At 39.3% G+C, this 26,476-nt stretch overlaps 2 protein-coding genes and 1 pseudogene across 3 annotated transcripts; 2 read left to right on the plus strand and 1 right to left on the minus strand.

The window, feature by feature from the left end:
* The first annotated feature begins 45 nt into the window (after positions 1 to 45).
* Positions 46 to 2,846, plus strand: asb13a.1 (ankyrin repeat and SOCS box containing 13a, tandem duplicate 1). The gene is made up of 6 exons (XM_086059653.1): positions 46 to 139; positions 384 to 571; positions 796 to 952; positions 1,018 to 1,152; positions 1,490 to 1,681; positions 1,767 to 2,846. Exons 1-6 carry the CDS (start codon positions 97 to 99, stop codon positions 1,928 to 1,930), a joined length of 879 nt encoding a protein of 292 aa, XP_085915779.1. The 5' UTR covers positions 46 to 96; the 3' UTR covers positions 1,931 to 2,846.
* Positions 2,169 to 7,481, plus strand: asb13a.2 (ankyrin repeat and SOCS box containing 13a, tandem duplicate 2). Of its 2 annotated transcripts, XM_086059652.1 has the most exons (7): positions 2,181 to 2,317; positions 3,020 to 4,816; positions 5,263 to 5,450; positions 5,523 to 5,679; positions 5,792 to 5,926; positions 6,167 to 6,358; positions 6,533 to 7,481. In XM_086059652.1, the coding sequence occupies exons 2-7, from the start codon at positions 4,774 to 4,776 to the stop codon at positions 6,658 to 6,660; spliced, it is 843 nt and encodes a 280-aa protein (XP_085915778.1). In that variant the 5' UTR covers positions 2,181 to 2,317; positions 3,020 to 4,773; the 3' UTR covers positions 6,661 to 7,481. The 2 variants fall into 2 exon arrangements, with proteins under 2 accessions (XP_085915777.1, XP_085915778.1); XM_086059651.1 differs by lacking the exon at positions 3,020 to 4,816 and having other exon boundaries at positions 2,169 to 2,317.
* Positions 2,900 to 4,239, minus strand: LOC147159816 (uncharacterized; annotated as a pseudogene).
* Positions 7,482 to 26,476: the final 18,995 nt, after the last annotated feature.

Raw genomic sequence — 26,476 nt, forward strand, 5'->3', positions numbered from 1 at the left:
GGTTTGCACATCACCCTGTAAGACTACAATTCCCATGTTTCTACGCGCCGCTCGCTTCGACTGATGGGCTGCCTGACAGATCGGTAAACAAGCAACATGGCGATGACACCAGCGCGAAGTTCATCTTCGCATGATTTAGGTTAATAAGTTTCACTTAAAATTAACTTAATTACATCTGCAGTTGTTTATAAGCAGGTGTAATCCTCTGACAATGTGTACCCTCGCCTTAATTTGTCCGAAAATGCCATGTAATGTGTAGTAAACTAAAGAGGTTGACTAGCATGTTAAGCTAGTTTCCTGTACAAACACAGATTTTTCAAATATTGAATGACGTGGCACCTTGCCACTTATCTCTATTTTGTGACATTTTTCTTTGGAACAAGGTTTGTGGGCGGACCGGACTGCCCTCCACGAAGCCGCATCTCACGGCAGGGCTTTACAGCTGATACGGTTGATAGAGAGTGAAGCGTCGGTCAACATAGTGACCGTGGACAACATCACGCCGCTGCACGATGCCTGCCTTCAAGCTCACCCGCACTGCGCCCGGCTGCTGTTGGAAGCTGGCGCCCAGGTTGTGCTCATGCATTAGATGCTATTGTCTGGCCCCGTTTTACAGTTATTTAGGTTATTATGGCAGTGAATTACTTGTTTGAAAAAAAAAAATTGTAATTAGATTTATTAATTAAGTCATATTGTTTATAGTTGTAGTTTTTAAGGAGACTAAATTGCTTATGCGTGTAAACCCTGTTAAGGACAAGCAGTTTAGAAAATGGGTGGCTATTGTTTTTCTTTCAGGTAGATGTGCGGACTATCCATGGCAGCACTCCCCTCTGCAATGCCTGTGCTTCCGGTAGCTTGGAGTGCGTCAAGCTCCTCTTGCAGTATGGCGCTCAAGTCAACCCGTCACTCACCGCTTTGACGGCATCCCCCCTCCACGAGGCCTGCATCCAAGGCAATATGCAGCACGCCGGCTACCCAATGATGTACATTTAGTATAACGCTACCTTCTCTCCTCAGGAAATCTTGAGATAGTAAGGCTGCTGATAGCAAATGGTGCCCAGCTGGAGGCGTATGACGTCCACTTTGGTCCGCCGCTGCACATTGCGTGTGCAAAGGCGCGAGTGGAATGCGTCAGGGAGCTTCTGCTTGCAGGTCAGGCAGTACATGTACAGGGGATATAAAAAGTCTACACACCCCTTCCAAATGCCAGGTCTTTTGTGAACAAGGTAATGACTTTAGAATCAAACAATCAAATGAAGATATTCTAAGATACTTGGCGTTTGAATGCGGGTGTGAAAACTATTTGTATCCACTGTATAGATTGTCATTGGTGAATTAATTGAAATGTCATAAGATTTAAAAATCTGCCTCATTTGAATTCAATTATGTGCAAACTGTCATTCTAATTAATTTGGTCGTATGGTATATTTTCATAATGTACAATTCTGTGAACCGTACATCCCTTGCAAATGTTCTCACACGGACGCAGGCGCTGACGTGAATTCGAGCAAGTTTCACGAGACAGCCTTGCACCATGCGGCTCGACTGGACACGCCGGACGTGATGGAGCTGCTGGTGGAGTTCGGAGCCAACACGCACTCTGTCGACAACTTGGGACGAAAGCCCGGCGACTACTCACCACCCGCCTCGCTGTCCTATGCCCGTATCAGGTTTTACGAAAGTGTGTCGGCACTGTAGCAGTCTGCTTGTTTGTGAAAGTGATAATTCATCAATATAGTACACTACATCTGTTTTTTTCGCTACAGGAAACCCTCTGAGCCTTCAGCAGCTATGTAGAATCACTGTGAGGAGGGCTCTTGGTACCTCGGCCTCTGCGGTCATCGGTTTGTTGGACACAGCCCGTCCCATTCGAAGCTATCTCCAGTTTTGTGATCACCCCACATCACTAGAACTCCATATGGATGTTTGATTTAATGCACAGTGAACCCCCGCTATTTGTGAAGGTTAGGGATCGTGTCCAGCAGAAATAGTGAACAATTGCAAAGGTTTATACTGTACTGTGATTGCCTATACATGTTACAAGATGGCGGAAAATGGCTACTTTTGTGTAAGTGAAGCTCCTCAACTCACTTTAAGTCGGAATGCCAAACAGTGAATGTGCAGCCGTTCACCGTTTTAAGCTATGCAGGAAAAAAGGATGACTAACTCTTGTGTTTGTCCACTAGCAACAAGATGGTGGTGGCCATGTTTGGATGGGACTACTAACATGTTATGCATGGTGGCTACATCAAAGGGCTAATAGCAACTACGATTAAAATGGCATTTTTTTTTTTTTTAACGTTAAAGATCTTGGAAGGTGAGTGGACGAACATCCTCATGACATACTACTACTACAACTAGACTGATTATCACTTCAGGGAACTATAATTATACTCTTAACTATCACTACTACTAATAGCCAGTGCAGTCTACATTGTTGTTACAATTTGCATGTATTCACTAACATTTATTTTGGTGTTAATGCCAAAAGGTGAGGTGAATGACTTAATCCTGTTTGTGTAAACTGCTGATGTGCATATTTGTGTGCCTACCTACCATGCGTGATGTTACATCAGTTGTGCTAGTGTATTCATTACGCTAGTAGCTAACACTATTGACGAGCCTCATGCGGAGGCAGTTTGTGTTACTTAACTTAATACAGCTGTTTATGTAACATGTGTTGGTACATAATATGCTGATTTTTTTTTGCTATTTGTGGCAAAGGTCGGCCCCTAGTCCCTGCAAATAGTTTGGGTTCACTCTAAGGATGATCTGGTTTGTACATTTTTGTCAATATCATTACAATCCACTAAATTATCATTAAAGCCGACGCTATATGAGCCACATCTGTTTCCCAGCTTTATTAATAGGTAATCAAAATGTTGCTGTACAAACATTTTTAAACTGCAGTTGGCCAACCGTTCTCCAACAACGTGACTTCTTCACCGTCACACGTGACCATCATGTCCACGGGCACAGCTGCTTTCAAGATTTTATACTTGCGGTGCGTATTTTCCAGGACCTGTTTCAACGTGTGCTCCCAGGTGTGTTGCCTCTCCCACGTTCTTCTTCTCAGCGAGATGATGGTCGGCTCGGACCAAGGTCGACCTTGGCGCAAAACAAGACGGCGTTTTTGCCTGCGTTGAAACAGTTTGCCAAGATAACGGCGCCTGGCAACAAGTTATTTAGGAAGCCGCTTTCCTCCAACATGTTCTCAGCAGCCATAAATCCATCACATCCTTTTGATACGAAACCAACAAATCCACTGAGCGCGGCAGCAATTAAATACTTAACAGCATAATCGCTGCAGACCCTTTGGTGGTGTTTGTGATGTGGCGGTCTTTGAGAAAACACTTTTAAACAGTCAATGATGGCAACGGCTTTGCGACCCAAGGCCTCAACAAACTGCTGAGGCGTCGTCCTTTGCAAAGTAAAGTCGGGCCACGTAATTGAAAGCCTCATTTTTGAGTACAGAAATGAAACGGTGCTTGTAGAGATGCTAAAAAGGTGGGCGAGGTGCTGGGCGGGCAAATCCAGCCGGAGGCGCATAAAAGTCAGCAGAAGGACTTGAAAAGGACTAAGTCTGCTCTCCTGTTTTTTATTATTTATTTTTTTCTTCTCTCTTTTTTTTTTTTCTAAAGTCTGCTCTCCTGAGCTGGCATGAGAGGTAACAAAAAAACAGAAAAAGGCCATGAAAGATCCCAGATTTGGTATACCGGTGTAATATTCTACTTTGACGTCATCGTCCTCAAAGAAGCCGTAGGGCATCTTGAAAGCGTCGAGCTCGCACCTGAGCAGTCTGTTTTTGTCCACCAGGCGGCTGACGTCCGCAGCCCTTTGAATGCAAAACTTGCATTCCGTCTGACCATCTGCTTGTTTGACCACTTTGATCAGCTCTTCTTGCTTGACTTCCTTTGTTCCAATTCCACAGCCAACTCCACTGCATTCTGTGTGCTCCGCTGATTTTAGTTTACATTTATCGATTGCATAGGGTTCCTCTTCCTGTTTGATGTTCCACATTTCCTTGCATTGCATTGGCTCCAACTCAGTTGACTCTTCCCCCGTCTGGATGTCCTCGCTTCATAGAGCCGACTTGTTTCTTTTCGACGAATGTGGGGCATCGCCGTGTTGGTTCTCTGTGTGGCCCATATTCAAGGACGACGCACAGTCTGGGCCATTCACCATCATTTCATACGCTGGTTTGACTGTAACGAGAATCACAATTGCACCTAAATACATCTTTAAAAATCAAACAGTTTTCCCCACTATTAAATGTAAATGATTGTTTATGTTGTCGTTGAATCGACATTCACTTAGAACTGTTTTTTAATTACTGTTACATGTGCCCTCTAGTGGTATGCAAAAAGTCTCACTAAATATAAACTGGAAAACACTGAAGTGGCTTCAACTTACTTTTTTTTTTTAATGGAATACAATTTGTTAGTTACAGGTTAGCTGCACTTAACTTTTACATACAGTATATTTGCATTTAATATATATATATATATAGATATATAAATATCTATATATATATATAAATATCTAAATATATATATTAATATGTATATATATTAATATATATATATATATTTATTATTATTTATGAAAGTGAATTGTTTACTCCAACCGCCAGGTCGCGGTAAAACGCTCGAACTGCCAGTTGCTCTAAAACCACAGAAGAAAACCCAGACAGAAACGTAGCAACAGAGCGTGTTGTTTTGTTTACAAACATCGTACCCCTCTTTACGGCGTGTTTCGCCACTGCCCTTGGCAATGGACTTGGAAAACATGCAACCATATTACTTCGGAGATATCAGTGGGTATAAAAGAGAACACCACAGTTTTGTGCTTGGTTGTGGAATAGCGGTAATCACGGTGAAGCTATTGTGCTAAAATTGTATGTTGCTGCATAGGGCAGTGTAGATTACGTTACAGGAATTTTTCAAGTTTCATTTGATTTGATGTAACAGTACTGTCACATACGGCGTGTAACCATAAATAATAAAGGTTGCATAATAGCAACTCTAAAATGCATCTTAATGCTATTTCAGATGCAGCTGAAGTCCCTAAAAAGTTTACGTTTCAAGAGCAACATTTTACATTTTTAGCTAAAAAGGTGTATATTTTTAAGAATACAAATTACAATATTGGAGATAAAGAAATCATGTTTTTAAGAAAAAGGATATGCTTAAGTACATTTTGATCAACCTTTCACGTTACAACCACCCTATTTCATTAATTTTTTTGACCTGTTTCCTACAGGCTGCTGGTCTGAGAGAACTGAGGTCCACAAGGCGGCGGCGCTTGGTCAGGCTTCCATTCTGCAGCACCTCATCGAGTGTGGCGCCTCTGTCAACATTGTGGCGGTGGACTCCATCACACCCCTGCATGAGGCCTGCGTCCGCGGAGAGACCCAGTGTGCCCGGCTGCTTCTGGACGCCGGAGCGCAGGTGACTACAAATCTCAGTGGCGAAGGCAAAAGGACAGGTGTGTCCATTCTTACGTCGTCTGATGGATATTAGGTGGATGCGAGGAACGTGGATGGCAGCACCCCACTGTGTGAAGCCTGCTCTGTGGGCAGTTTGGAGTGCGTGAGGCTCTTGTTGGAACGAGGTGCCAAAGCCAACCCTGCCCTCACTTCTCGCACTGCCTCACCCCTCCATGAGGCATGCATGGGAGGCAAGTGATTTCATTTTACTGTAGTCCTACGTACCCAAATTAAACACGTGGTGAAATATCTGCTTCTGTAGAAATCAGACGCTTCCAAATTTTAATAACGTTCTCTCTGTAGGAAACTCAGATTGTGTGAAGTTGCTGATTGCTGAGGGTGCTTGTCTGGAGGCATACGACCTTTACTATGGGACCCCACTGCATGTAGCCTGCGCTAACCAACACGCAGGCTGTGTGAAAGAGCTCCTCAATGCTGGTTAGCGTCACACAAGACACGTTTTAGACCCCATCATGAAGGAAATGGTCATAAATTACATGCAGACTTTTATACTTGTCACCATATAACCCACCTGATATCTTATCCTATTATTGTTATTATTATTATTTTAGTATACAGCAGAGATGTAAATTGAATTTTCTTTGAGGGATTATAATTAGAATAATACATTTTAGATTCCTTCTATCGACTGTTCTAATAATCCCACTTTCCGTGTAGGTGCCAAAGTGAACGCTGCCCGGCTGCACCAGACAGCGCTGCACCACGCCGCAAAGAGCGCGCAAGTTGAAATGATCGAGACCCTCGTGGAGTTCGGTGCCAACATTTACGCCCGGGATAAACACAACAAGAAACCCATCGACTGCGCCTCGCCGGCCTCTCCGAACGCAGCCTGTCTGAGTTTTTACGAAGGTATGACTCAAATGCATCAGAAGCCTTGTAATGGCGCAACGTTGCCAGGTGATGGTGCACAAGGATAATTTTTGATACAATATCTAACATTAAATAGATTTTAAATTAAAAAAGGAAGGTCATTGCAAACAGATTATTTTTGGTGGGCTAACATGTTACTGTTCTTTCCTGAAGCTGTTCCCTTGAGTCTGCAGCAGCTCAGCAGGTTGGCAGTGCGACGGAAGCTGGGTACGAGGGCTCTGAAGGTTGTAGCTCAACTCCAGATACCAAAGCTCATTATCAGGTATCTTTGCTATCAGTGATTTGAAGCCTGAAGAGGATTCAGACGATCGTTGTAACAAAGAAGAAAAAAAAAAGACTGGAAACTCAAGAAAAACAAAACACTAAAGACACTGCATTAATTCACTAGACACACATTCTAGTGAAACAATGTCTTAATATAATTTTGTTAAATTCACATTCATTGTGGACTGTGTCTTATAGAGGTATGTGTTGTTGTTTTTTTACATTTCTGTTTACTTGATTAATTTATCAGAAATGCACTTGTGTCTTAAAGAGGTATGTGTTTTTTAAAATTTCTGTTTACTTGATTAATTTATCAGAAATGCACTTAAAAAAAACAGATTTAGCTACATGCTAGTGCACATGAAAATACACAAAACATCGAACCAAAATCGAGAGGTATATGAGATGCGGGTGGTTAATTGGGGTGTGGTGTCTAGTAAAGGCGAGGCCTTCATTTCAGGAAGTAATCTTATACACATACTTGGAACACATGAAAACACATTTACTTTACTTCAGGCATTGTCAGCTGTCTGTTGGGGGTTTATAAATTGGTTTAAATGTGACATAATGACGCTTTATTGAATTATTTGAAGATTACGTACGCATGTTTAATTGGGGCATGGTCCATTTATACAAGTAAAACATGAAAACACAAGGTATCGCATATAATGTTTATTTTACGAGGCCTTTATAATTTCAATTGTATTTCTAAAGTTTGTTTGTGTGTGCAAATGATATGATATTTTAAAATGCCATTTAGGAAAACAGGTGTATTTGTATATATCCAAAATAAATGTGCCATCTTTCATCTACAGTATAGAATGGCAAAAGTTATGTACGCCAGTGTTGGACACGTAAATTATGAGCGCCTTGCCAAATAAGAGACAGCTGCTAGCCAGATACTTCCCTTTTGTTTAGTAAAGTATACTTGAACATGTGCAGTTAGCAGCCATGGGCCTATTTATGCTCGAAAAGACAACGAGGTGAACTAATTTTAGCATGGCACGCAGGAAGATGTTTACAAATTCTCCAAAGCGCCGGCGGACACATCTTGGTCATGGTCCTTGTTGACGTGACCTCCTTCAGGGTGTTTCATAACCGGCCCATCTAGGCCACGATTTATCATCGTGTTGAACTGGAAGACAAATTCAGGACACAAGATATTTGCTGGTATTTAGGTAATGGCGCTATGTTTAGCTCCAACTGTTTCTTCTCAGTTTAATCTTTTATTGTAGTCCGCCTGCCAAGTGACTTTAGGATTTAGGCGTATCTGATTGATTTACAATATTATGGGTTCAAGGCCCATGGATGCTTATTATTTGTGGTCTTACGTCGAGACAGAATATCAGTCAAAATGTCTCAAAACACAGTTCAATGAAATTAGTATTACATGCACTAGTTTGCAAATTCTCAAATGGTCATGTGTATAAAAGCACACCTTATCTCTGAATCATTTTCTCACCTTCCAGTCGATTGTCACGATAAAGTCAGGAAGTAGGTAACCTGGCAAGGTTAGGTATGTAGTAGGCCTTGTAGGCAGATGCCAAGGGTGCCACGGAATCCTGGGGGCACCGTAACAGGTGGGGGTGAAAAGGCTAGTAGGCCTATCCGTCCTCTGTACTTCACTCAGCTCAGCTGACCTCCCCAGGCTGATTGGCATCTTTGACCCACCTGACGGTGACCGAAGACGAACTTAACAAACTTGTTAAAAAGACGAAAAGCTTGGCAGAGCACAAGTAAGACAAAAAGAAGAAGAGCAAAAATAGGAAAAGAAGTGTAGGTAAAGTTAAGATACAGTGAAGTTTAGTATTTAGCATGCTTCTGAGCAATTAGCGTTAGTTAGCTTAAACATGGCATGCTAATCAGCAGGAAATGAACGGTTTTATTTTGTGTGTGTGTTTTAGCTTGTCCGCAAAGGAGGTCTTGAAATAATTTACAGATATTAAACATACTTAATATGGTGTTGACATTATATTGGCCTAATGTACGCTTTTGTCATTTGGTGATCACTTCATAGCATTTACATAGCGCAGGCTAACTTTTAGTCCTCTGCTAGTGAAAATGCTACGGTTGGATGCTGTGTTAGTTAATATAACCTAAAGCATGTTAATTGCTTTAAACGTATCACACATTATTATTATAATTATTTTCTGTGAAAAATTATATTAAATTGTTTTGTAAGTGTATGTATAATCACGGGCAGAGTGGGGGCGCCATAGAAAATCTTGCCTACGGTGCCACACAGACTCATAAAGGTAAGGGAGCTGATTCAAAAGTACACACAACAGAAAATTGCACAAAGTAACCATTAATTGCCGTCAGTCTAGAAGTCCATGCAAGAGTCTGTCAAGGGGAGTGAGCGTGATCCTGAAAAAGGTAAGGGAGCTGCCTCAAAATACAGAACAGGAATTTGCTCATCAGGACCCCATACCAAACAATTGGTACAATTTGGCATAGACTTGATCCAGTGTGTTTGGATGATGAAATAAATCTGAATTTGACCGACAGGACAACCCTCAAAGTCAAGTGCAAGTCTAATGCTATAACCTTCTAGAGCGTTTATCCAGTGACATTTACTGATGGTTAATTAGGACTGTGGACGGGTGCAAATTCAGTCAAGCTGTACCTCCAGAGCCCTTAAGACCTGTTATAACACAGAAAATCTGTGTGCTTCAAATTCGAGGCGGATAAGAGGGAAGGCATGCGAGGAATTCCAGTGGTCCAAGGTGAAAAATGGTCCTCACTTTAAAATTAGAGTGAGGACAGGCATTTTTGGGGGTTTACTTATGTCTTTGATTGATAAGGCCTCACAAGTCAGAGGTTATGGTTTCAAGTTTTGGCTCAAGCCTTTAAGGACTTTGTCCTCCCAGTTAAAAAAAAACCCATGCATTTTCAGTTTATTGATGACTAAAATATCCACAGGCTGTGAATATGAATATGAATTGTTTGTTTACATGTGATTGGTTGGTGATCACTCCACTACTTGCTAGTTTTAGAAGCAGGAGTCAAGAACATTCAGTCATATCATTTAAATAAAATTATATCTGAAACATTGATTAATTGATTACTTTTAATAGCTAGTCAAATGTCCATCTCACGTTTCTATTGTAATGTGTATTACTGACACCTGTCGGGCTGGAGTGGAACAGCATGATTAAAAAAACGTCATTTCTTTCCAAGTTTATGTTTTATGTACAGCTGTGATTGTTGTTAAAGGGCTCTATAAATAAAGTTGAGTTCAGACATGTATAGCATTGTTTTACCTCGCTAGACAGATGGAAGATATTAAGGAACTTGTATGTACACTAAACGCATTTAGTTTTACTAATCGGGTACATGTATATTAAGCCGAACTGCAGGCGGTCATGGTGGATTGTGCTGCCAAGTCAGTCTTGTAAACACGAAGACTGGAACATGATGCCCCAGGCACCCTGTGGGAGTGTACACAATCACGTACAGCAATTTAAAACACAATTTGAATGTGTGTCTTATAAAACCTTAACGAACGGTTGGCACAATTCAAACGTTTTCTTTTACATCCTGCATCTTGACTTCATTTCAAAGTGAGCTACTGTACTGTTTTTCTTGCAGGAGCCTGCTCTGCTTTGACAAGTAAGCGTGAAGTAAGTAGCAGTTATGTAATATTTACGTAACTACACGCACACCCAAGTCTTGTACCTTTAGGTTGCATACAATCATGCAATGGAGCTCACTGGCACATTAGAAGGGATTTTGTGCCCACATGTTCCCGCAAACTGTCATTTTGTGTTAGTGAGTGTTAAAAAAAAGAGAAAAGGAAAACACTACAGCATATAATTATCACTTTACAAAAAACATGATTATTTTAATTTCCACTATTCTCCACTACTAATCTACTACTACTACTAATGGATTCATATAGCACCTTTCAATGGAGACAGGAGGCTTTTGTATTTATGACTTTATCATAATATTGAGACTTGTGTCTGTTGTATAAACACAGTTGCAATGTTAATATGGCAGTATGAAGCCTTTTTTTCCTAAAAAAAAAAGAAGACACTATTCTTCTTATGTTCTCACTGCTACCCCGGTAAAAGTAAAAAAATAAAAATGAAAATATCATCTATTCATCCAGTTTTCGAACTGCGTATTTCCCTCAAGGGTCACATATTTCTAATCCTTTCCAGGATCAGGGTAAATTTTACCCTCTGACCACTTGGTAGCGCTACAGAAAAGTAAATCCCTGAAGCAGTAAGTGTCTAAAAAGCCAGCATGTGATCAGGCTCTAAGGGCAAAGCGAAACCAAGCTTCTGTAAAATGTGGTCACTCTACTTGCAGCCTGCTGATTTGACATGCAACTGTTTAGGAAACACAAGGCCTTCCTCAGCATCATAAATTGGGAAGGTAGGGTGGGGTGTGCGTGTGTGTGTGTGTGTGTGTGTGTGTGGGGGGGGGGGGGGGTGTGTTAGCCCTATCTTGGCAGAAAGCAAAGAGCAGATCGCTTGTGATGATTCAAGGCCCTGCACAGACAGGAACCGGGAGGCTTTTGTTTGGGAACCATGAGATAAACATTGAGCTAAATGCTGTGATGGTCCACTGCTATGCAGCAGCAACCCCCCCCCCCCCTCCTTGAAATGATCTGCAGATGTGAAAAACACACTTAAGCTACAGGAGTGACTCATTTTCATATACACGCTCTTACAGTTACCCGCAGAAGACATCCTAAAATGCACATGTTAGCCTAGTTGCCAAAGTTATGTTTGAATGTTTTCGGAAAACAACTACTACAAAAAAAACAACACAATAAATTTGTTAAACAAGAGTAGTCCTGATGCCTTGATTCAACCTTTGGGGATTACTGGAACCTGCAGATGACTGAAAATGTACACTGACAGACAAAGGAAAAAAGTCAACCATATTGGTATTTTTAATTGATATTGTGACAAAGTTAAAAATAACATGCCATTAATCCCAAATTTTACACGAATAAAGCTCTAACTTTTGGTGAACCAAAATTTTATGTTTTGAGAATATAGTCTATTTATCCATTTTTTTACTAAATGAAGGAATAACGAGAATGAAGTTGCAGTTTTCATATTCACGTATTAAAAGATGACTTTCTTCCTTAGTTAAAGACGGACTTTAATATCATATTATGACTTTATCTTGGAAAAATATGACTTTCTTTTCATAGGGTTGCCACTTTTTATACCGACAAAATACATCTTTGTTTTTGGAAAGATGCAACCTTTATTCTTAAAATAGAAAAAATCCCAGTATGTTATTGTCACTTTTTTGAGTTTTTTTCTCAACAACGTGCTCTTTCCCATGTTGTAGCTATGTTTAAATTGGTGTTAGGATTATTGAGCGTGTCCTTTGAAAAATGAAAAAGTTCAGAACCTCCTGGTCTTACTCACTAGTCTTCTTTTAATTCACGTGTGTCTTGTCTGGATGACAACGCCCCGGGGTTAGCGCACACACACGCACACACAGGGGACACACTGCTCGATGACTAAGCCATCTGGTTGTATTTTTTGAAGGGAGTCCCCCCGTTCCAGAGTTGGCCAATCTGCAGTGCAAATGAAAAAAGCCTTGAGAGAGAGAGAAATAAAAACAAACATCTCCGTCTGCAGACTCTTTCCATGTCTGTGTGTAGCGCTGTAGCGCTAGTGACGCATGCTGGCTCAGCAAGCCTGCTCGTTCTTATTGTCCCAGGACCGAACTTTTCTTGTTTTGTTCTTGTGAAATTGTCACCAAAAAATGTACTTAAATAATGGTTCAATTATGGTAAAAAGTTTTGCGCATTTAAGTTAAAAAAAAAACAAATCCCTAAATGAATGTTTCAAAACAAAGGTGAAATGCAAATGCAAAAAGCTATATGAAGGCTTGTTGTTAGAACAAGACATCAACTGATTTTTAACAATAAATGATGCATGGCAATTCAAGAGGATTTTTGCTCATTCTATTTCCGCCAACTACAATTTTCACCTGCTTTCTGCCTCTCTCTGAGTTTACGGATCTCTTGACTCCGAGGCAAACGTGCTAACCACAAGTGTCAGTGAGTCATTTGCCAGTTTGTCAGTCTCTGGCTCGGTTGCTTGGTTGATCTCGGTCTGTATGTCGGTTTGTATCTATTTCTGTCACGTGGGTCGGTCTGTGTTTGTATTTATACATAGATTATATCAGATGCAAACTTATCAGGCTTCAGTCACTCTGACTTTTATTACTATTTTAAATAGGGATGGATAAGTACAGATACCAGTTATCGGTATTGGGCTGATACCCGGCATATATATATGAAATCTAGGTCTTTCTTGAAAATTATCTGTCATTGTTTTCCAGGGGAAATTTTATGTACCGGTATGCAGGGCTCTAAATAAACACCGCCAACCCGCTAAATGCGGGTTAAAATTCATTTTGGAGGGTGGTCATAAATATTTACAAGCCAATTTTGACTGGTCATGTAAATTTCAAGGCTCGAAGTAAGATACAAGACGTGCATCCGTGTGCTCTTTTGCGGAAAACTAGCTCTAAAAATGTCATTTGCACACAGTTAGAGGCACTGTTGTTGTCGGACCTCTTCACAATTAAGATGTTTTGACCACTGAAATGTGTAGTAACTTTTATTTAGGAGGTGCCGCGGGAAGCGCTTCTTCCTTCTGGACCTTCACAATGAACATATGAGCATTTCAACCCCTTGCCTGGAAATCATTCGGGTTTGCTTTTGCTCTTTGACAAGAGTGACATTAATCAAAATAGCAGTAGATATTTGCAGAAAAACAGCCACCATAAGGAGCGATTTGTTGACAATTCTATTCCACCAAGAACCATTAACATCGCGACTTTACAAGCATCATGACAAAGACACTCGCCTAATGTAATTAACTCATTCACTGCCATCAATTCATTTGAACTATTTCTATTAGTTTAATTTTTTTTCCACTTTTGTTAACAAGAGTATGAAAACCTAGAATTTTTTTTAATTGTACATTTAGAACAGATGAAATTTGTGATTAATCGTGAGTTAACTCGTGAAGTCATTCGCCTGACGCCCCTAATGTTCAATAATCGATTCAAATTTGTAATTGCAATTAATCGCATGACTTCACTAGTTAACTCACAAATTTTATATCTGTTTTAAATGTACAATAACCAAAAAATCTAGGTTTTCATACTCTTGTTAAAAAAAAAAGTAATAGAAATAGTTCAAATGAATTTTTGACATCTATAACCGTCAATGGCAGTGAATGAGTTAATAGCGCCAACAACTGTATTTCTCTTATTTCACAAGTGCTAAACACGTGAAAATTACGTTAATCAATCATTAAACATGTCTTTAAATGTGTAGAATTATAAACTGAAGATATATCACCATAATCTCTTAATTGAAAGTGTACACAAATATGTTGAGTTGGAGAAGATGTTTTGAAATGCTCACCCAATCGGAAAAAAAAGAGCAGGCCTTTCACAGACCGTGTGGATGCGGGAGTAAGTAAATTAACTATAATGTTTCAGAATCGGTGTACAGTATTTAATACGACATAACATGCTGCCATAAACATACTGTTGTTACTTTATGTTTAGGTTAAAAAAAAAAAAAAATCGGAATATTTTCACTGGGAGAAAAAATTGGCTGGTTGAAATTGTGTTTGGCTAGTAACGTTAGAGAGTCACCAGCCACGTTAGCTGGTCATCAACAAAGTTAATTTAGTGTGTGCCCTGTCGCTATGTAGTCGTATCGGTACTTGGTGTCTACAAGTTGATTACTCGTCAACTGGTATTGCCCTGGAAAAATAAGATGCTCTTCTTGCAAACTAGCCTCTGCACTTAGTAACCCCCAGTGGCACTCTTTGAATGCATTGGGAGGTACATTGCTAAGTGAAAGTACAGAATGTTCTGCAGCTAGACCTGTTGTATGTGCTGGGATTCTTGCTCTGCTTACCTGATGGGAAAAATATCAAGTATGTTAGTAGAGGGAAGGGCGGGGATGTGGGTTGGTGTGTCAAGGTTGTAAAATCCTCAACCTGTTCATTAAATTACATAAAGCCTTGCTTAGTGTCCGATATGTTGCTTCTGATTGGCTAGTTGTGTGTCGAGACAAACACATAGTTTGAGTAAACACGATAATTAAGGCTTGCTATGCAATGTTTTACAATACGTGACAATACTTTTGCATGCAATCGTTAGATAACTTGGAAAGTTTTCCGATACGCAATAAATATGTCAGTGCCGTGCTTTCATTCCTCCTGTTGTTGACATTATGCAACGATGGAAAGTAATGTAGTACAAATAGTTACTGTGTTGAAGTAGATTTGTTTGGTATCTCTATATTACGTGAGCACAGTGATACCTTGTTTTATAGCTTCAGAACCCCCAAAATATGAATGACTGCTTTCTTATGAGCCATTTAATTGTTTTTATTTTGCTCGGTGATTTCTTGCTATTCACATGTTTTCAATGAATGTACAGTATTGTAAATGACAAAGCACTTAATAAACCTAGCAGCTTCAACTATTAACGATCACCACTGCCAGTAACAATCCGGCCCTTTCTGTGCATCATCTTGAGAAGTTTACCAACGTGCTTTCTCGCGCGACCCACTCAATTCACACTCCAGCTCTCAATCATTACAGTAAATGTCCATCCATCCAAGGGTCGCGGGGGGGTGGGGGTGCTGGAGCCTATCCCAGCTGGCTTTGGGCAGTAGGCGGGGTACACCCTGAACTGGTTGCCAGCCAATCGCAGGTACAGAAAATGTGTCTTTATAAAAATAAAAGCCGTACAAAAGTTGTTGAAAAGCTATTTATTTCACGGGTTAATCCCATGTTAAAAGACAGTCCTATATTCATTCAAGGTAATACGTCTATGAAAATATTGCATATAGGAACTGATTCAAATGATTACTGAGTCTAACTACACACAACAAAAATGCCCCCCCCCCGAAACCCACCCATTTCCTGAACCATATTGTTGAAATTATAGTACACAAAAAATAGGCTTAATATTTTTATAAATATTACGATCATAGCGATAAATTCATATTTCATGGGTGTGGTTGGGATGAGGACCTAAGTGCTGCAGGGAGGCAAGGTGTACTGAAGAAAAAAATGTATTAACAAAAACATTAGAGGGTACGAGGGGACAATTCTAAATTAAAAAGCAAAAATGAAAACAAACAAACAGCCATCATGCATTAAAGTGGGCTTTACATAGCTTTGCTGAAGCTTTAAATGACCCCTGCTCTCACAACTACTGTAATAATAGTTTGCAAAGTGGGGAGGGGGGGCAAGTGGGTAAGATTAGACCGCGCCTATCTGCCTGGCGCCTGAGTGGTGTTGACGGGAATACTTTTACACCTGTGGCTGTCTCACTCCTTCAACACTGCCGTTTGTAAGCTAACATTCACGTTGACAAGACAAAGCATCACTATGCCCTCCAAAACAAGCTTTCCCTCAATGCCCTGTGGTTCAGACAATAAAACATATATTTTTTAATACATTCATAATTATTTATAATAAGCAGACTATTGAGTGTATATCTTTTGAGAATGGTGTTTTGGATACAAAGTTATTGTAATAACTCGATTCACTCTTTTGTGATATCTTTGCAAATGATTTACCACTTAATGTGTTTTAGAGTCTGTACAAGGATGCCTACAGATTATCTGCAGTTCATCAGGTGCATATCACAGAAGCATGCGAGGTAAGGAACGCTTCTTATTATATAATCTAAGAATGTGCTCTACTGACAATAGTTGACATTGCTGCTGGTCACATAACTATTTGGCCTCGAGGTAGCGATCCGTAATTATTATTATTATTTTTTTGATTGACATGTCACGTATGTGGTTTTGTCGTAATGTGGCTATGTCTCACTAAGAAATGTTTTTATTACATTACAGTTTTTTGTTTTTGTTTTTTTAGCTGAATTTCATGTTGCTTAAAGGCTTAGTGAATTTTGTGATTAACATGATGGCAGTGTGACTGTACTGTATAAACAACCAAGATTGTAATAAAATGTCTTGTCATTAGGTACACCTATAGTCAAACAAAAGGGCTACATAAGAACCCCTATCAATATGGATTTCTCAAAGGCAGGAAGTGTCAACTTTGATAGATGTGAAATCACATTCATCAACCTGCTTTATTGTAAATATCACTTAAAATAATGTCGCCTAAAGCCAGGAGGGCTACACCATTATTCTTGGTTTGCTTAATTGATTTGATGAATTTTAGAGATTTGAGCTAATGATAATAATAATAGAAGGGGACTTAGATGTGATCCAAAAGGAATGCTACAGAGCACTTAAGCTACAAGGAAGCAATCATTTGTAACACCAGAATCCCCAACAAGATAACTGAATAAATGTTGCAAAATTCAAAATCATTTGCTGCTGCGATTTAATAGAAAATGTAACTAGCAACTAATACTGTAAATGTGGATTTAATTCAAACTAGAACTATAGTAGAACAGAAAGTAAAAACCTGTGTATACATGATCTGATCTGATTGATGTTGTGTTCTAGTATTAAAAACTTTTTATTTTTTATTTGAATGCTTTAAGTGATAAATGAGGGTGTTTTCAGAGATTGGAGCCAATTGGTGTGTCATTAATCACCTTCCACTCTGAACTGGCCTGAGACCTGAAGCTAAATGTAGCATCGCCAACTCAGTTGACACATCACTTTGGTTTCCTATCTCCTCTGTGCAATCTTCCCCGATTGTCTATTTCTAGTAGCAAAGCTGCAGATATGTATTTGATAGACACGCTTCCCAGAGGAAAACGCCTATTCACACTTTCCACACTGTGAAAATTGGAAAATCAGTGATGGATAAAAAGACTCTGCGATGGGAATAGGGATAAGTGTGATTACTGGAAGTGATCCATACTGCCGCAGCCAACCACTAGCCCACTTTTAGTACGATTCCAATGGCACATAGGTATTTGTGTGACGGCTCGAGGTGAAGGGGCACCAGGATAGCAGCGTGAGGTGAAAAGAGAGTTGGGGTCAGCCGGCTGGTGGCCGGGGTGGGGGTGTATGTGTGTGTGTGGGGGGTCTTATAGTCTTATTTCATTCATACGCATACACAGCACGGGGTGTGGAAATGTTTATCCGTAGTCAGGCTTGTGGGAATAGAGACATGTTCATAGAATATAATTTGTTATTTATTTATTTTATTTATTGTATTTTTTATTTTATTTTTTATTTTTTATTTTTTATTTTTTATTTTTTATTTTTTATTTTTTATTTTTTATTTTTTATTTATTTTTTTATTTTTTATTTTTTATTTTTTATTTTTTATTTTTTATTTTTTATTTTTTATTTTATTTGTTATTTGTTATTTGTTATTTTATTTTTTATTTTTTTATTTGTTATTTGTTGTTATTTATTTTTTTTTTTTTTAAATTTTGTATTTTTATTTATTTATTTTATTTATTTATTATTATTATTATTATTATTATTTTTTTAATTTTTTATAAAAAATTCTTTTTTATTTTTTTATTTTTTTTATTTTTATTTTTTATTATTATTTTATTATTATTTTATTATTATTTTATTATTATTTTATTATTATTTTATTATTATTTTATTTTTTTACTAGTTCCACGTGAAGAAATTCCATTGGAGAGTAGCTGCACGCTGGAGTTGGTGTATCAAAAATACATATTTATCAGCCAAAATTTGCCTTCTTGGAAAATTAAAAGACACTTTTTGAACACACGGATTTGAAAACGACATGCATAAAATGCAAAGAAAATGTCTGTTGTTCTGTACTAGAAGAGGCATTAATGCAATACAGTACACATGAAAGTTGATCACTTGCTTCTTCTGTGTTTCATCATCAAATCTCCGTGTAGTATATCTGGATGTATTACACGGCCCACTGGAGGCCAAAGCAAAAGACATTGCCACTGAGATGGCTCTTTGTTGTTTGGCGTGATAAACGTCCCCTGTGACTTCCACTGCAGACCTTGGCAGACCAGTAACACAACGTTTGCAATTAGCGTGTTTCTGCGAGAGGCGAGCACCCATCCCAGGTTCCTCGCTCAGGATATTTGGTAATGTCTGGATTTGGTGCATTGTGGGCCCGCTCCGTCTGCAAAGGCAATCGAGATGGCGCTGAAAGATATTCCAAAATATGGAATCGTGCAATGAATGGGCTGCAACTTTCCATTTGGGGTGGGTTGGAAGGGGGGGGGGGCGTGTTGGATGTCTGCGACAAGGAGCTGCGAGCTCGGAAAGCTGGCATGTGTAACAAGAGATGGCAAATGTGTGTTTTCATTTAGAAGTGCAATATGGATGACAGTCTGAGCTGCAGGGCTGTTTGCGTTTGAAGGGACCCTTGAAACGTAGAAAGCTCAGTCTAGACCAGTTTCCCGACCTTTGAGTCAAGGCTTGTATTTTACATGAAGGAGAATCTCACAACTATACAGATTTACATCATTTCTTCTTACAGAATAGTCTGTTTGCTTAATGCAACGCAACATGTTATCGACGGGCTGACAACTCTACACATCTGAAAGATGATTTGAGATTTGGGTGTTTTGATTTATGATTTGCACGATTTGAGATGTGAGTGTTTTGAGTTAAGAGTGTGGCCACAGAACGAATTGAATTAAACTTGTACCTCAAGGCACCACTGTACAATACAGTAGAGTACACATTCAACCCTGTGTTAAAAGGTGTTAGATAAAAAATAATAATAATAATAATAGTAATTTAATTTGACGATCCTGTAATGAAACCCAAATTTAAGTTCAGCTGTTCTAGTAGGCTTTGTGATTATGATTGGCTTTTGAATTTTAAGCACATTACCGGTTATAATTCACACTTTTACAACCACATTATCTCACTAGTATTTTTACTTCCCCTCTCGAACATATTTTGTTTTTTCAGTTGAAATCACACAAATTTGGCGGCGTTGCAGGGTGTGTAGACTTTTTCTACATCACTCTGTGTCGTGTTGTCTTTTTTGGACTTCTAATACAATACTGTGCGCCATTGTAGTTTTGTTACCTGACCTACTACTTTTTTTTTTTTTAATGTGCAGTAGAAAGAAACTATTGGATGGATTAGAATAGTGCTGCAAAGAGAGAGTGTCTGGCCAGCTGGAAGCATTTAAAAGTTGAAGATTTTAGTAGCACTCTCTGAAGAAAAACCTTCTATGAAAATATTACAAGACTATAAAAATTCTTCGGGGCTCCTCAAACGGATCACTTTCAAGATTTGCACATTAAGAAGTGTGAATGATAGCCTGGAAGTGTGTGTGTGTTTTTGGGTGGTGGGCAGGCAGGTGCCTCCTTCCTTGGGGCTGCCACAAGAGGTCAAAGGTGACATTCTGGGGGGGGGGGGGGGGGGGGCAGGCAGTTTGTCAGGCACATCCCGAAAACCACTTCTCGTATTTTCCAAAAACACACCGATCAGAGCCATTTTGGAAAACAGAATCTGCTTATGAAATCAGACGGCGAAAAACGAAGTGGAGATGGAATAATGTCATAAAACATTTGAGGTCAAGCAGGTTTTTTTTCCCTCCTCGCTTTAAGTGAGTGGCATATATGTAAATGACATATTAAATGTTCCCATTCTACACAAAATGCTTTTTCCACATTTGACCTTATGTAACAATGAGGCCTTCATGGTGTCTCCTTATGCTTCCTAATGGCTTTAAAGGGCCGGCAGATAGGGTTACATTGGACTTTGCTTTTCTGTCAACCGCATTCATCTTTTTTTTTTTTTTTTTTGTTTTACTTTGGTTACATAATTTTGTGGCAGACATTCACACACACCAAATGTCTGCTGTCCACTATTAAGGTCTATGGCTCCTATGCGCTCGTGTGTTTCTGATGCTTTTGACAGTATTGGGACTGTTGAGGTCATTTGAAAAGTGGTAAACAACTTATCGCAAGTTTTCCAAACTTCTTGGCAACAAGAAAAACTGTTTGCGACCATTAAAACTGTTGGTGAACATCTTTGCATCTGTTTGTGACCTTGAACAAAGCCTGAATAAAAATCAGCACTCGCCACCTTCACAAAAAATTTGCAAACCTTTGCCCGCTCAGTGGTATATGGGCTTTAATGTGGAAAAAACTATTTCCACAAAAGTGCACCAAAATGTATAAAAACAGTAAAATGGCTACCTTTTTTTAAATTGAGTGCAAATAATGCCCAAGCAATGGTAATGAACGTGGAAAAGATGTATCCAAAAGTGCACCAAACCTTAAAAAAGTCATTATAAGTCATGAATTAGTTACTAAAATTTGAAGAAAAATGGCCAATATATGGTCACACTATATAATAAGGAAATTGCAACAGAAAAAAAACTTGCAGTCAAAATGAAAAAAAACTCCAACAAAAGTCATTAAAATACATTTTTTTAATCAATCAATTGCGCAATTGAAAAAAAAAAAACGGAAATAAAAATGTTTTTTTGCCCTTGCTGTCTTCAGAGAAAAAAAAATCACATTCTAAGGTAAAATAAAATTTTAAATTCATGAAAAATACAAATGTTGGCAAATAAAAACGTGAACATATATCGCGGAAGAAATACAAAAGTGCCCCCCCCCCCAAAATAAATAAATACAAAACCTAAAATAATGATTGACCAAGATGAAGAACATGTGAGGAATGAAACATTTTAAGAAAGTATCCAGTTCGATATTCAGGCGTATTGCTCACATACTGTAGACTATGTATTATTGCTCCCAATGTACCATTCGTATTGTCCTTTTTTATTTGCATGATTAAGAGTTTTTCTTGGTAAAGGTAAGGAAGCAGAAGCAGCAGCAGCAGCAGCAGCCATGTGGAACCAACTCTGTAATCAAAGTATTTTTATTTAGTCGTTTTCCAGATAATTGCACGCTGCTTTGCTTCATGTCACCCTCGGAGGATGCAAAAAAGCCGCCTTCCTGGACAACCGATCCTCTGGCCACAGACTGCGTAATGAGCTTCATAAATCAAACAGTAATTACTTAAAGACTGGGAGTGCAAACTGATTAAAGGCTGGCACTTTTTTTCCCCCTCTAAACTTGTGTGCAGAGCTACCGTCAAAATCTTTAATCAATCCCCTTCCCTCTCTTCTACACATCAGTTTTCATCAAACCTCTGCGGGGAAACCTTTCCCCATGTATGATGGACTGTTTCCATAGTTGAATCGGACCATTTTTCAGCAAGTCTCAATGTTCCTGAGGGAAAACGGCTGCCGGATTTCCCAGCATCCATTAGCTTTTTTTTAGACAGACCTCACCTGCTACTTTTACATGCTTTGCACAGTCTGGACGGAAACAATGACACAACGCAGACTGATCCAGTGTTCTTCACTGGCACTTTGATCCCTGATTTAGCACCCCAAACGCGAGACGTGTGCGCTCTGTAATTTATAGGTCCGGGTCAAGGTTTCCTCGTTACTCTGGCGCTTTTATTTTGCAAGCTCATACGCATGAAAGGAGAATAAAGGCCCAGAGGCAATCGGCAATGAGCGCCGTGATGGGAAAATGGACGTCACTTTTTGGCGAGCACGAGCATGTCTCGCGCCATAACGACAATTTCGAGCAATTTCTCGCACGCTTTGTCCAACACGAGCATTGGCAAAAAGCTTAATTCCATTTGTTATGTCAGACGCGCCGTTCGATTTCCAGGCGAAACATTACTCTGAGAGACAAAGGAGGCTTCTTATAGCGGCAGCTGTTTGAACCTTTGATTGTCTTAATGCTTGTCAATTGTGAAGTTTGAATACGATTTTCTGGAGAAAAAAAAAAGTTTGTTGCTTGCCTTTTTGGACCACGATGGCGTAGTCATCACAGTCAGGAGTTAGGGGTTGAATGTCTCAAGATTTTTTTTTGTAGTCAGCTATTATGTGATGAAAGTCGAGTAGGAGTCGATTAACAGATGAGGTCATCGATTTTTTTTCAGCCATACCATGCCTATCACTCAAAGGTTTCTGCTTTTTTTCATTGATGAAGGATTTGGATCTTCTGTGACTTGTGCGGTGCATTTGAGTCCCGTAGTATTTGCGCAATACACTAGACACAAAAGAACAACCAAATCGCATAGTACAGTTATTAATAAACTTTTTACACCAAGCACCACTTGGAATTTTTTTTTATTTGGGTGTCTTAGTCCCACCTTCATGACCGACATTAAAAATACATTTCTGTCGTACAAACAAGTAGTTTGTCGCTGCTGTGTGAAAAACACTGGCGGCGTGATTGCATTGTAGTCAACGGACTGCAGCCGCGTTTCCGGCCAGCATTTCGCTACTTCTCCCATTTTGTCGCCGTTGGCTGAATTGAACTTTTGGCGCCATCGCAAAACAAATCCCATTGGAGAACCCCGCGAACAAACACATGCGAGACCAGTCTAGCATCACGATATTTTTCGGTTCGTCTGAACGTAGCATTATGCCCATTTTTGTATTTTTTTATTTTGTAATTTTGTAATTTTTGGGATGTCTGCATTTCAGTTTCATCCCCAAAACATTAAAATGTAAAAAATGGACATAAGTGTTTTTCGCATAGCGGTGACGAGTTGTTCAAGATTAAATGCAAATGTATTGAACGTCAAAGTTAAATAAAACTGAACTGTATATAGTCATTGGTTCTTTCATGTATCACTAGAGGGGGGGGCACATTTTGAGGATCACTGATTGCCGGATTAAGTGCAAGTGTATGGCGAAGGAATTGTGCTTGCTTCCTCAGCAAATTCATGGCAGTGCTTTCAAAGCGACCGGTTTGATAGGATTGGTATTTGTAGTCCTTAACTAAACTTGAAATCATGTTTAGTGTGAGTTGTTATTAAGGTGCACCCAGTTGCCACGTCAATTGTCTACTGTGTTTGTATTTGTATGTTCCGTTTCCACCGATGACTCATTGATAAAGAGCCTCAGACAAAACTCCCGTTTACCTGACGACAAAATGTATCTTGAAGTTCATCATGGTGTGATGTTTTAGGCAATTGTCTCCAAAGACGGGAAATAAACTTGCTCGACCTGTTCAAATTTGACTTGTCAACACCATTATTGTCAGTGTTGCTTGCTGTCGTGTTGAAAAAGAGACAATTGAGAAACTTTTTGCGTCGTGAGAAAAAAAAAAAAGGTTCTTGAGAGAATGATGCAATCTGTGTGGTTAAGGTTGAAAATAATTGTGGTAAAAGACTAATTGCCTTTTAGCTTGCATTTCCCTTTGTAGTAACCGGATGGTTTCTTTTATTGTCTCCGACTGACTGTAGAGACTCTCGTCAGTCATTGGCTGGTCTACATGTCACGTTATCATTACATCATTGATCAGTCATGTCCTCACTCGTTCGTTATTGCTCCAGTTTACTTTAAAAGTTGGACTTTTTTTGTTTAAGTCCCGCGCTCTTGCATGGTTTGACTGTAACGTCATAAATTCCCTTTTGCGCATACTACAGGTCAATCCTGATTGGACATGATGTCACTCGATAGTGCGTCCATGTCAATCATTACAATTCAAGAACCACCGTATTGGGGTGTTGAAATTGTTTCAAAGGTTCCTTGAAACTTCCTTGTTGTTGACCGAAAGCTGTATGAGTCACGACCTAAAAGAACTCAACCACTTAAAGCAACATTGATGCCCCCAAATGGAGACCAACAAAAAAAAAACTTCAAACAGAGGTTGACTGGTCTTGTTTAGATGCGTGTTGACAGAAGTTGGACCACTTAACCTACAAAGATACTTGACTCTCTGAAGGAGTTTTCTGCTGTCATAATGATGTCATCATTCACCTGGCATTAGGGACTACACGTTAAAAGCATACACTTTGATTATGGAAGCTTTAGTGGAGTTTTAAATTAAAAAAATAACATTCAAATTGAGTAACAAAAAAAGCACAATTGTATGTTGAACTCTTTTTGCACCGAATGAAATTAATTTTTTTATATATTTTTTAATTAAAAAATTTTTTTTTTCTTCTTCCTTCTTTTTTTTCTTTTTCTTTCTATAAAGAGCTCAGTATTGTTCATTCGGAAATGTCATCATCATTGCTCTTTTTTATTTTTTATTTTTATATATATATATATATATATATATATATATATATATATATATATAATATATATATATTTTTTTGTATGTGTATGTGCGTGCGTGCGTGCGTGCGTGTATTTTATAACAGCACTTCACACTAGTCCAGCGTAACTCCTACCTCAACCCATAAAACCCAAGTGGAAATCCAAAAGGCAAAGTAGGCCACTTTTCTCATGAACGTAACACATATGTTTACTTTCCCACAAGCTTGTTGAAAATGACCACATCATACATTACATACTGTGGTTAGATTGTAAAACTTGTGCATTTCAGAGTTTGTCATACATGTGCGTATTATATCGAACTTGGACGCAACGCATGGAAAAAGAAACCCGCTGGCAAAGAAACCCAATCACTCTTAGCGGTCATTGTGGTGCGACACATAATCGCCACATATACATGTAAAAACAGGCTGCGTCTATGGGTGAGAATGTGCATTTGCCAGATCCGCGGGTCCATTTTTCTGCCCTCAGAGGAGCAGGAAACTAAATAGCTGTCCCACGTTAGACTGCCCGGGCCTCTAAAACCGTCTGCTATATGCATTACAAAAAAGGGGCCTAATAAATAGTGTAATTATGCATGTTTGTGTGTTGGGCAGTGCTAAACAAGCCCACATTTTCAAGGCTAAGCATAATTTCAATACTGAGGTAACACAATTAAGTAAGAGGATCTTAAGAAGGAAATTAGTCCAAGCCAATGAAATGTGATTCGAAGCCATGAAAAGACACCATTGAGTGTCTGGTAGCGCATGCGAAATGAAAGGCCAATTAAATAGCGCTGTGTCAGCCTTATTAGTGCAGACTGCAGTGTGTTTATCCAAGCAGCATTGAGGAGAAAGGAAAACACTACTCTCAGGCGTCAGCACACGGGCACTTTATACATTTGACATTCAGAAAAAGGACACCGCTTATTAGTCATAGTGGTCTTTGTATAAAAATATTAACTGAAGAACAAATTCACGCTTCTTTTCCAAAATAATTCCCAAAAGTTACACCTCAACGCAATCCATTTTAAACGAACACAATGTGGTACTGACTGACATAAGACTAACCAATTTGTATTTTTTTCTTTCTTTTTCAAAAATAGCTCAGTATTGTTCATTCGGTAATGTCATCATCATTGCTCTTTTTTTTTTTTTTAACCAATTTTATTGTGAAGGACTGACCAAATGCTGGCCAATAAAGGGTCAGTTATGGCCGACCTAGCTTGAGTCCTATCAATAGAGACGAGGGCGTTAAAGCTAAAGCTCGTATCTCACTGACCGACGGGCGCAGGCTTGCGAGGGTGCGCGCACATAAGCAAGTGTTACCTTTTTTGGGAGGTTCCGTTCAGTGTTGTAAAACGTCGCAAAGACACTTGCCGCGTTCTCTTAAACCCTCTTTATACTCTCAAACAGTTTTTCTTGTCGCAATCCATGTTTAACGTCTCTCTGCCTATAGCAAATAAGTTGCAATGGCAGTTTAACCTGTGAGCTGTAAAGAGCAGAATAAATCCTACAATTGCCATTTCTTGTTTGTGGTTGATGATGTAGCCCCCCCCCCCCCCCCCACTGTCTCCTGGGACCACTCGCTCAACAATCGTCGAGGGATCTTATTGGGCTTCTACAAACAGTTCTTGCCAAACAAAGCCACAAACGAGCGGAACATTCCAGCCACAAAGCGTCATCCCTGTGGTCGCGTTGGACCGAGTGTCTTCTGCCGAATTTCAGGCGAAATGTTTGGGGACAAGGTTTTCATTTCGGAAAAATGACGTGACAAAAAATGCCTGCTGGGATTTCTCCATATACCGTAATTACAGCTTCACGGTATGCCG

The sequence above is a fragment of the Leptonotus elevatus genome, chromosome 17 (assembly GCF_054856555.1).
Source record: "Leptonotus elevatus isolate MCC_2025b chromosome 17, RoL_Lele_1.0, whole genome shotgun sequence".
In the NCBI taxonomy this organism is placed as follows: domain Eukaryota; kingdom Metazoa; phylum Chordata; class Actinopteri; order Syngnathiformes; family Syngnathidae; genus Leptonotus; species Leptonotus elevatus.